General features: G+C 42.4%; 1 protein-coding gene across 1 annotated transcript; it reads right to left on the bottom strand.

The window, feature by feature from the left end:
- Positions 1-3,554: 3,554 nt before the first annotated feature.
- akap8l (A kinase (PRKA) anchor protein 8-like) lies at positions 3,555-11,973 on the bottom strand. The gene is made up of 13 exons (XM_063475835.1): positions 11,829-11,973; positions 10,963-11,001; positions 10,612-10,831; positions 8,567-9,167; positions 7,899-8,013; positions 7,745-7,797; positions 7,325-7,355; positions 6,878-6,983; positions 6,631-6,772; positions 6,202-6,307; positions 5,989-6,119; positions 5,202-5,297; positions 3,555-4,871 (listed from the first exon to the last, which is right to left on the bottom strand). Exons 1-13 carry the CDS (start codon positions 11,851-11,853, stop codon positions 4,404-4,406), a joined length of 2,133 nt encoding a protein of 710 aa, XP_063331905.1. The 5' UTR covers positions 11,854-11,973; the 3' UTR covers positions 3,555-4,403.
- Positions 11,974-12,154: the final 181 nt, after the last annotated feature.

Raw genomic sequence — 12,154 nt, 5'->3', positions numbered from 1 at the left:
GTGCAAACTGCCCTTTTTTAAAATTGAAACTGTCACAATAGAAAACAACACTTCCACATCACAAAACACAGAATTGAAAGCCCAAGACAGCTGCATCATCTGGATGATACAGGCACATTACTCTTCTTTATCCCAGTCAACATCTAGTACATGGAGCAGTTTGCAACAACAAGTTAATTCTCAGGATTTCGGGGAGGGGGGCGTCCTACATATGCATGTTTTCATAGGTCTTTTGTGCTACTGTTTATGTACAGCAAACTTAGAACAAATTGGGTGACAGGAGCTAATATGGTACTCTTTTGCATTAAAACTGAACTCTGCCTGACCTACAACCTTGGCATGCTTCAGATGACCTTTGGTACCCCCTGAGATCAAAGGTCAAAGGAATTTCTCAGTGAGACAAAATGAATGAATCAGAGACAACAGCTAACATTTAGTATGTTATCACCCTGACAGTTTCTTCTACTAAAGACCAAAAGCTTTATTTACATCTCTTTCTATGCCTGTTACCCGTTACAGATCCATATTCCAGCTACAGATCCGTCATTAGTTAAAAAAACAAACAAACAAACATTAAATAAGTGAATAATTGTTCCCTACATTTACCAGTTAAGTGGATTGCATGTTGATAACTACCTTATCAATGAATAGAGACGTGTAATATATGCATAATAATTCTAACTGGGCAGCAGTTAGCACTGCAGCGAGTGCTTGAGACAAAATAAATAAATATTGCGGGAAAATACACGAAAGACCAAGTCATTCTCCAAACTACGTAACTGCATACAACTACACACAACATACACAGCACGTTAAGAACGCAGCAGTGTCGCAGCTAATCTGATCAATAACAGATCAAATATTCTATCGATAAAGCCACTAGACGTAACGAGACTGCGAAAGGTATCACATACTGCTACTACTTAGTATCTACCGGTAACCGGGTCATAAAAACGACCCAATTTGTTGCAAAACAACTTTACTCCTCAGCTTTTCCTTTGCTAACCTTCCATGTCGGCGCATCGCCATTTCCACTATGCTCAAGTGACAGCTGCGCACGTAAACTGCGTTTCAGAATACAACTTTGACGGGATTGATATTCTCGAAATGACGTACGTCACATTTCACATGAGCTTCTGCGCCATAGCGCCTTTACTACGCTACCAAGAGAACGTAACTTGTGTCACGAATACGGCCTACGGGGCTACAAACAAACAGCCTAGCAGCTAGCTCGCTAGCATGTTAGCGACATGTAGCTAACGTGCACACTGACAACAGACAGCGCACGCTGCTACAAAAACGACCTTTACGCGAGCGTTAAAAGGAGAAAGACACAACGCAGAATATGTACAACAACACCAAGTCGCTCGCGCCTAAAAGCTAAAAAAATGAGCTATATCGCGTGCCCGAACCGGTGCAAGGCCTTGCGAAGACAGCTCATGCTCCGCTTCCCGAAGCGCTCACTGAGCGCGCGGGAAATACGCCACCAATGCCCGCTGTAAGCGTTTTATCCGATCCCCGGGGTCGTAAGCTTTCGTTTGATGTACGAACGTAAGCCACACGAAGGCGAAAAATGATATTTTTACCTTCTTCAGTCGGTTGTCAGCGTTCACAGACCTTCCTCGCCCCAAATCCAGAACAAACAGTCCCGTTTTACGTCAATGACGTCAGACGCACGGGGGGCAGGCCAACAAATGTCACCTACAACTCCTCCCCTCTCTCCTGGGTTAACATCACGCAATAGCTTGTAATCATTTCAGTCAGGAGACAGGTCGGTGTTCACTTTACTAAACGAGTGGGTTTAAATATATAACCGAGTAAAAATTGCGCGTACACTAAAACGTGTTTTTATTTAGTAGAAAACAAGCTGACAGCTTAAATGTGCACGGCACGGACGGCACGTAGGCCACCCAGCTGCCATCTGTTTCCTCTGTAAATACGTTTTCTACAAACTATAGAGATCACAACGAAAGTTAAAAGCATTTCTAAAACTTGACAATTTGTTATACGGCTTATCGACCTACTGCAAATAACCTTTTATGGCCTGATTTGATCTCAGGCCCGTGTGAGCATGGTTGTGCGTAATTACATGTTTAGATCTTGATGGGAGCGGTGTCTTCCAGATGTAATGCTGTGTGAGTGGCATGAGGGCTCATTCTACTGTTTGGTAGGCGTGAAAGGCATGAAGATGTCAATCCAGCTGAATAATGATGGAGATAATGGCGGTAAATTGTGCTTTTCTGCCTTTTCCTGTGTCCTAGAAGATATTATACCACTCATGTTTATGAAAACTGTTATCAGTGCTTGGGTAGGAGGGAGTAGGTACACCACCTAGTGGTTGGGATGGTGTTAAATTAAAGCACAGTATCAAAACAACCTCTGCCACAGGTTATCAGAATTGTGTGGTCAACAGTCTGCATCAAAATGTGCAAAATTAGCAGTGAATATGTACACATCACAAATGTGATAAGTCTGGTACAAGATGATTTGCTTTTGATACCCTGCTCAGTTTACGTTAAAGGTCTACACATGCAGTCCTTCTCCAATTCAAACTTACTGGCCACTTCATTAAGTATGTTTGTTCACCAGCTTGTTAACACAAATATCTCATCAACTAACCATACGGCAATATCTCAGTGCATTTGGGCATGTAGACATGGCCAAGACGACCTGCTGAAATCCAAACTTCAGTGACTTTGAACGTGGAATGGTTGTTAATGCTAGACGGGCTGGTCTGAGCATTGCTGATGGTCTGGATTTTCCCACACAGCCATCGAGTGTTTACAAAGGATGCTCTGAAACAGAAAATATCCAGCGAGTGGCAGCTCTCTGTGAAAAACTGCCTTGTTGAGGTTAGATGTTTACGGCATGTGCAGAAGAGCATCTCTGAATGTGTAACATGTTAAACGTTGAACTACACTAGCAGCACTAACTTGTACATATCTTTCTTGTGTAAATGTAAATGCCTGTGTTATTATGTATTACACACAACGGAGAGATCGCAAACTGTGTTTCATTGTTCTTGTAATAAAGACATGTAGAAAAAGACAGCGATTCTATTCTATTCAGAAGACCACACCAGATGCAACTCCTGTCAACTAAGAACAGGAAACTGAGGTCACAGTTTGCACAGGATAAATCAACAAGACTGGAAAAATATTGTTGGTCTGATGAGCGGATTGCTGCTGTGATATTTCGACAGGCTCGGAGTTTGGTGTAAACCACAGATCCATCCTGCCTTCTCTCAAAGCTTCAGGAGGCTGGTGGCATTATAGTGTCAGGGTAATTTTTTGGCACACTTTAGGTCACATTTCTCGAACATAATGAGCTGTCTGTACTCAAATCACCTCAACAGTCACCATAGCTCAATCCAATAGAGCACCTTAGGGCTGTGATGTAACAGGAGATTCAGCTGCCATCATCTCATTATGAATCAAAAATCCATGAGCAGCGTTTCCAGCACCTCGTTGAATCGATGCCACAAAGTAGTAAGGCACTTTTTAAGCAGCCACTGAGTTCATTTCACTTGTATTTGGGAAATAACACAAAGAAACTGATTTAGTCAACGAGTTTATTTCTTTCCCAGACCGAGATGAAACTAAAATGACTGAAAATATTCCGAATGATATTCAAAATGTTGCACGCTTATCCTACAAACAGTCCCCTCAATCATCTCAGGCAGCCCCACCTGCAGAGTTAAAAAGCCCTCCTCCTAAGAGATTTATCCAAAAGCTTGGAAAATAGTCATTCATCAATACTGGGAAAGGCCTGAAAGCCATAACAATGTGTAAACTCTGGACCCCCCGCCCCAAAAAAAGAGTACACAATATATCTCAATGTTACAATAGCCGCAATTTCTTAATTCTAAACAACTTACATTTTAACAAAAAGGCACAACAACAACAACAAAAAAAATTACTTTGACGTTTTCATAAATATGCTCATGTGTCTTCTTGCCAACGTTGAAATGAAAAGTCCAACAATGCCTCTCATGTCTGCACCGAGTACAAAGCTATTCCTGGGAACAGATCAGTTCAGCATTGAGACTGAGGAAGGGTAAACCACACGTCTGGTCTACTCTGATATTTAAAAAGAAGTCTACCCCTAACTTTGTCGAGACTTTGTATGCATGCAGAAGACAAGAGTTACTATTTTTGACATTTGCTTTCATGTAAATCTCTGCAAGAAAGTGAAGAAGAAGAGCAGTAGACAAAATGTGCAACTGCTTTTTACCAAACTCAAACAACAAGCTCAGACTGACAGTGAAACATGACGGGAGCAGGTATATGTAATCCACAATACATGTGGCAGTCAAACTGGACAGTACAGGTCATAGACTGGTCCAAACAGATGTTCAGATGAAAAGGTTACTCTCTCACTCTCTCTCTCACACAGAGCAGAAATCATTCATGATCATTGGCATCTTCCTCTTCGTGCACTGCTGCCTCCAATCCTTCATCTCCCAAGTCACCGTGTAATCCCTCTTCACCAATCTCATCATGAACCACATATCCCTCATCCTCTTCCTCCTCCTCCCCAACTTCAAAACCTTCCTCTTCATCCTGGTTCTCCTCATCCTGGTTCTCCTCATCCTGGTTCCCCTGCTCCTCCTCCATCTTTTCCTCCTCCTCTTCTTCCGTGCCTGCTGCTGCTACTGCTTCTTCTGATGCTGCTGCTTCAGCAGTCTCTCCTGCTTCTCCTTCGACCACCTCTTTGCTAATCTCCCCCTCAGGTGCAGGCTCATCTTTGGCAGGTTCTCCTTCCGCCTGGCTCTCTGCCGCTTCGCCTGTGACCTCCAACTCTGATACGTCCATTGCCATGCTGTCTTCTGGATCCTGTTCATCTTGGTTACCAGTGAACGGGTTCTCACCCTGACGAAATAAAAGAATTGAGAAAAATAATTACATTTTGACCCACTGCACTCATGGTCAGTTATGTATGTTTGCATCAGACAGTTTCTGCACACTACAACCCATACTGCTGATACAAACCTCCAAAGTGCTATATTATTAATCAGATTTTTTCCAAGTATTAGTTCCCTTTTTTCTTAACAGTGCATTTACTGACACGGCTGGTCTTTTGTTCTTTGTGTTTACAAAAAATAAATAAATAAACAAACACATACATACATACAAGTAGTTGGTGCATATTTATAATCACATTTATTTCTGATGCAAGCCCACACAGGACTCTGTGCATACCTTGAGGTAGCTCTCCAGCTTCTTGCCAATGAGTTTGTGGTTAAGGATGCTTCGAGCAACCGACAGACTGGCCCGCTTGGACTGCTCCATCATACCCTTCAAATAAACAACATTTCCATGTCAGAACAAAACATCGTAAACAATAACCTCAGCTCTGTGGCACCATTTGTAACATCAGTGCAGGACTTTGCAGAGTTACTGCATTTAAAAAAAAATGGCACTGCACAAACAGGGAGTGGATGGGACAAACTGTTACCCCATCCTCTGACAGTCTGAAGTTGTAAATGTTTTCTGATAAGGCAGAATCAATATTAGCCAACCTCTGGCCTTCAGTGCTTCAGTGAAAAGGTCAGCAGCAATGTCTCTACAGAAATCATGACCCAGTTTCACGCAGCCTACAAACATTGCTGTGTAAGCAGCTTCATATACAAATCATTTTCTTCTACTGTCTACATCTGCCAATTAAATGAAACACATTCTGCAGAATGACAGGACGGTGTAGTTGGAAGAAAACAGTTACTACATGAAACTAGTCACAACAACATTTGTGGACTTTCTCAATGATGCTGAAATTATTATTTTTGGATGTACTGCGTGCTATTTAGATCCATTTATACCGCCGATAACTCCAGAACCAGACAAGCCACACCAAAATAATAACGATGATCATCTAAACCATTACCCGAAGGACGGCGATAAAAATAAAAGTGCACTGATTTGAATGTAGCATTGTCCTTTTAAACATACAGGTTTGTGGGGCAGTCCATTTGCAGAAGACCTGCTGTACCTTGCGGTTGTAGTTGTGGTCAGGAGACTTGATGTGTTTCTGTATCAGGTGGGGCTGCATGGGAATGAAAAGGTCACATGCTGCACAGTGAGCAGCTTCCACCTTCCTCATAAAGTGCTCCATTCCAAGCTCTGTACAAGCGTGAGAGAAATATCTGTAGTGAGCAATCCATGCGCATCTTCAGTTCAACACACAGCGGGAGTTTCTGCTTACCCCTGGTGAGGTCCTGCTCTTTGTACACCTGGCAGATTGCAGCACTGTGGTTCTCCAGCTGGCTCACCCTCTCCTCTGTCTTCTTAAACTTATTCTGCAAATACTCCTACAAAGGAAAGTTTTTGGGGTTTTTTTCAGTTTACAGTTCATGAAACTTGTACCTCGCCCAATATCTTTACTCTTGCATACATGTATAAATCATGCGTCGGCTCTGGAAGATCACTGAATAAATATTTCAGCACATTCAACCAGAAATGTTTTTCCATTTAACCACACTCCAAATTGTTTTAGTATATTTACAACAAGCACTTCTCTGAAATTTGGCTCAGAAATGTAACATTTCTAAAAGCCTATGATTGGCAAGTTTCTTCAGTTTCGGTTCTTCATTTTCATTAATCATAAATATGACTTCCAATAAATTTGAGTTACCTGCAAAAAGTCTGTAGTGGGCTTGGACAACTGGCTGGAAAGGAACTTAAAGTGGTCCTTGTGGAAGCGACTCTCAAGATGAGCCTCCATTTCTTCCTTGTAGAACGAACGGAACTTGCACACAGAACATGCAAACATCACCCTGGAAAAATATTTAAAGTCTTAGTCAAAAAGAGCCACAGGTGAGATTGAAAACAAAAACAGCAAATGAGAGTTGAAAGAACTTTCTAGGAGTTTGTAAATTCACCTTTCCAGGAATCCTCGTCTCTTCCTCATTTTTGGGTGTCTGTCCTGACCCTGGGGCGGTGTCTGTTTGCCCTGTGGCTTTTTCTTCTCTTCCAGTTTGGATGCAGCTAATCAGGAGCAAAAGTGCAGAAGATACGTATATGAACAACCCCAATAAAAACAAACAAACAAACAAACAAAACAAACAAACAAAAAAAACACAACAAAAAAACAAAACCCCAAAACAAACAAAAACAGGGACAGTGTAAATTGTAAATAAATTATTTAACTGTATATAAATAATTAAAGAAATAATGAAACACAATGTCAAAAGATTCAGAGAATCTGGAGAAACCTCTGTACGCAAAGAACAAACCCAAAAACCAATGCTGGGTTTCCACAATCTTCAGTTAACCCAAAAAAAAAAAAAAAAAGAATGTCAGTGAGGAGTCACTGGAGTTAAGCTTACCTTTATCACCTTCTTCAGTAGGTTTTGTCTCCTGCAAAGAAAAATATTTCATTACTCAAAGAAATTAAAAAAAAAAAGTCAAAAATGGCTCCATCATCTGAACTTAAGAACAGATGTGTATTGCTGGATGTAGTCATGCTGTCATAAATATTTGCAACACATATTCAACTCAAATCTGTGACACTGGTTGATCATGAAGGAAAAAAGAACATCGCGTTTAGCCTTTTTGTCTGTTTTGTAAAACCACATTCTCATCCTCATTTGCATTTACATTTAAATTATTATTTCCATCTGAAACTGTACACCGGTTGCTTAAAGCAAGTTCCAGGGGCAAGTTAATTAGATCCTAAAGTAATACAATAAACCTTTAAAATGCCACTGTTGACAAAAGACTGAGCTGTCAAAGGCTGATCCACTAACCGCAGCAGCTGTTGTCTTTGGCTCACCACCATCGCCGTTTTTCTCTGGTTGCTCTAAGAACACGGAGCACACACATAAGACCAAGAAAGACACCAAAATATCTGCCAAGTAATGAGGTCTTTTGAGAATACCACACAGTCGACAAAAACAGTACCTTGCGTAGCCTCTGACTCGGCACTGTCCGTCTTGTTCATCTTCGACTCTGGCTCATCACCTGATGTCGGGGTCTGCTTTCTTTTCTTCTGAATATCCCGCTGTGGCTTCACCTGCTACAGTACACAGAAATCAGTTTGCACACAAATGCATTTAGTGATAATAAAAATAAATACAAACCTGGACAATACACCTTCAACTTAGAATTAAACACTAATAGATGCTAGACTTAATGTTTGGCAATGTTCATATTCTCCTCGTGGCATTTCCACATCAATAGTGTTAGCCTCATCTTAAGACAAGCCAGAATTGGGGCAAAGGAAAGAAAAAGGAAAAATCTATCTAAGCTACTTAATGCAAAAGAAAATAAATAAAAAAAAAAAATCAACATCCGGACAGTTATCAGGGCAATGAATTGTGTGGGGAGATGTGGGATTTGTCTTTACTGTGGATGCAGGGCAGTTACTTTCTTCTGGAACTAGAAGGGCAAGTGATACTGCAAATATGTGTTGGGCACTATCTGTGACAAACTGCTTTAGGTAGCAAATAGCAGGCACTGGCAGTTTAGCAAGACTTGCCAGTTGACTGAGAATACAAAAGGAGGGAATTAGAAAGGGCTTAACTTTTTCCAGGTATCTGAGGAGGTCTTATTTGGCTGGAGGTACTTACTTTGTTAAGGGGTCTCTTGCGGCCTCGCTGCCGGCCAGCCCGTGGGCCCCCTCCAAAATGCCTCCCAGGAAAGTCGTGAGGCCCTTGAGTAGAACCCTGGAAGCCCCCACTCTCAGGGTACATGCGGTTGGACAGGAGGGAAGGGAGCTTTCCTCTACCACCTCCTGGAGAGTGGCCACGGTGGGACTGGCCACCGCTACCACTTCCCCGCAAACCTCCGCTTAATGGAGTGGGGTCTGACCTGCGGCTTCCAAACCCTCCAGTAGCTCCTCGACCCCCGGCGCTTCCACCCCTTCTGGGGGAACGTCGGCCTGCTCCAGCCCATCCTCCACCTCCAGAACCTCCTCCTTGGGGACTGGTGAAGGACTCCCTCATATTCTGTCGCATTTTAGCGACTCCATAGGAAGAGGAGGGGCTGTCAAAGCCTCCTCCTCCTCCTAGCCCAAGTCCCCCTCCGAAGCCCTGGCCTCCTCGCTGACTCAACAGCATGCTGTCCTCCCGGCCATCACCAAAACCATAGCTACCGCTGCCAGATCTGTAGAGATCTCGGGAGGAGGCAAAAGCGGAGGAGCGCGAGTCGAATGACTCGTACTGGTCAAACCTGCAGGAGGGAGGAAGAGGGTTGGTAGAGAAGAGCAGAGAGCAAGGGAGGCAGAGGGGGCAGCCAGGTTTGGATTTCTCCACCTGCTATTCCTTCTCCTCTGTGGTCTCGCTTTCTCCATGTTTTCTTGTCACTCCCAGCTTCATTTCAGAAAACAAATTAGATCAAAAATTAATGATCCACAACAACTTAAACACTGTGCTTGTGGTACATTGAAAAGTTATTCCTTTTGTTTTTAAAATCTCAAGTCTACAGAAATTACTGCAGATTAGGGAAATGCAGTTAATTTTTTAAGCCTCCCTCCTTTTTAAAGGATGGGCTGTAAAACCCTGAACAGACATGAACATGGTCCATCAGAACCAATGACGCCTCTTACAAGAAGTAAAGTGTCCTGGGAACTGACTCAATTACAATAAATACTAATGAAAAGGGGTTTATATACGAAAAAAACCAAAACATATATACTGGGCATTTTTCAAGGGGAGATTGTGTTTCTGTAAATACATTGAGCATCCTTCAATAAACATTTCAGCTTAACAAGGCATTATCAGGGCACCTGTAAACCCATCTCTCCTCAGTAACCTAAAGCCAGAAGACAGGGTTAGGTCACACAGAGGATGAGAGAAACAACGTGTGTAAACACAAACACAAAGCCGGGACAAAAGCAATGCTCAGAGTTTTAAATAAAGATGGATTGGCTTTATATACAACAATGTCAGTTTGTAACAAATGGAAAAGCTGGTCTGTAACTGCACCTCCAACAGGGGACCATGCATTTCACAATGTCTTTGGTTTAAAGGATCACATCATCATTTTCTTCTCAATAAATGAGGGATACTGCAGCATAGCAAATGGGAGCAAACAATGCATCCTCAGATGCTGAGGCATTCAAATGCAGCCTGGACGATACAATCTTCTCATCTCAAGCGGGAATTGAGGCAACATGTTTCCAACAAGGATTGAGTGCAAACAGTAATGCCGTAACAAAGACTAAAACAGCACAATTTACTGGTGCAACCTCAACAATTTCCAAACGATATCAACTCTCCAAGTCTCTGCAAACAGTGGTATACCTCTGTTTTTTTACCCCCAACCACTGTGAATAACTGTTCTTCAGAATCAGTGGAGAATCGCAAGCTAGGAGGGCAGCCAGGTGTGAATTGGTCCTAATGCTGGACTTTAAAATTAGAACGGCTATTAGAAGGCCTAAGCATTTACTGAGACAACTGTAGAACAAAGTGGTAACTTGACATCAGCCAGACATGACGTGACACTAAGAGACGATGCGCTCAAGCAACCAGAGGGCCAAATTTGTTATGCAAGATGATTTTTCTAACAGTACAGACACCACTGGCAAATATGACACATTCAGGTGCATGGATGTGTGGGAATGGTACCCTACTAAGAAAGATGCTATGAAGCATAAAAAGGAAAGTACTGTTACCTGTCACTCCGACCCCCTTTAAACCCCCCCTCCAACTGAGTGAGCATGTCCAAGCGCTGGTTAATCTTAGCAATGACTGCATCTGCATGGGTGCCCGTCGATGAGAGCAGAGATGCTCCCGAGAGCCCTCTTTTCATGTGGCCGCTGCCACCTCCATAGCCTCCGAGTCCAGACATGGAATCCTTATAACCTCCCCCGTGCATATCGAAACCACCGGAACCTAGTAAAGTGGGTAGGGCAAAAAGAATAACACACTACCTGTGAGGAAACAAATTAATTAAACAGAATAAACATGCACTACTTACTTGCTTCATGAATAGCAGTAATTCAGGGCTGAGTGTACCAACTTACCTCTGTTTCCAGAACCACCACCTCCCCAACTGGAGTAACCTACAAAAGGAGAGAATATGGACTGATAACATAAACGCACTGGGAATTTTATACTAACAGATCCACAAGCATGTGCGGATTTATTACAAGGAGCTGTTCAATAGCGCAAATCGTTCAAAAGCATAGGAAGGCGGAATCCACTGCACTTAGAGTAAAATGAAACAAAAACTGGCCGTATATTTACTTAAACTAGAACCATTTGACAATCGATTTGCAAGCTTTCTGTCTTAATAGACATTCAGCTAGCGAGTTGTGCAGTTCAGAAAGGAACAGCAATTAAATCCAAAGACTTAGAGGCATCTTGTCAGAGGCGGCCATTTTATCAGCTAGCCTTTAAACTATTCCGACATTGACTCCATTTTAAAAGAATAAGCTAACGAACTTTGGCAGAGCAAGTGACAAACCGCCAAAGGCCCATAAAGTCGTCTGCGTTAGCATCGCTAGCAAACAATCTGCCCGACAGCGAGATGGGCCGCGTAGCTAGCAGTGTTTCATTAATCGTGGCCGATGGGCCTAGCGTAACGCTGACGATTTTTTTTTTTAATTTTCGCTACAACAAACCTACTGGTACTTGGCAGATTTTGTAATAACTGGTAAGAAAATACAACACGACTACTGTTTAGCTAGGTCTTTGTTTCAGGCTGCAACCGGCTAAAGGCTGGCTCTTATGCTGGGGAGTTTTTTTTTGTTTTTTTTTTAAACGGCATTAGCTTAGCTAACGGCTAACAAACTGGTCATGTTTCAGGGGAACAAAGCATGTGGCTAACTGGGTAACTATCAATATCTATAGCCAAAAGTGAAACAAAAGCTAAGCAGATTATATTTACCAGAGCCGTAACCCCTGCCTTCCATGATATTTTGTGCGCTGTTTGGACGAAACAAGCAACACGAGCGGCTACAGATCCAAGAAAAGAGTAGCTGCTTGTAGCAAAATGTATCGAGCCAAGTCCGACACGTCAAAACCACGTGACCGTCAAGGCCTCGTTACGTCACTGGTATGTCTATAATAGAATATGAACGTGAATATATATTAAATATAAAATTGTTTTAAATATCAATAATAGATTTAATGAAGGCAAGAAGAATGTCACCACCGTATCCTGATCTTGACCAAAGGCTACATGTGTAGTGTAACGCCCATAAATGTAGAGAT

The sequence above is a fragment of the Pelmatolapia mariae genome, linkage group LG6 (assembly GCF_036321145.2).
Source record: "Pelmatolapia mariae isolate MD_Pm_ZW linkage group LG6, Pm_UMD_F_2, whole genome shotgun sequence".
Classification (NCBI taxonomy): domain Eukaryota; kingdom Metazoa; phylum Chordata; class Actinopteri; order Cichliformes; family Cichlidae; genus Pelmatolapia; species Pelmatolapia mariae.
Note: the sequence above shows the minus strand (reverse complement) of the source record. Positions and strands in the feature narration are given on the sequence as shown.

Excerpts from the sequence above, each read along its gene's own strand:
- akap8l (XM_063475835.1), bottom strand. The coding sequence starts at position 11,853 with ATGGAAGGCAGGGGTTACGGCTCTG. Across the intron at positions 6,773-6,877 it reads AGACGAGGATTCCTGGAAAG|GGTGATGTTTGCATGTTCTG; the intron begins GTGAATTTACAA and ends ATATTTTTCCAG. Across the intron at positions 6,120-6,201 it reads AGAGCAGGACCTCACCAGGG|AGCTTGGAATGGAGCACTTT; the intron begins GTAAGCAGAAAC and ends ACGCTTGTACAG.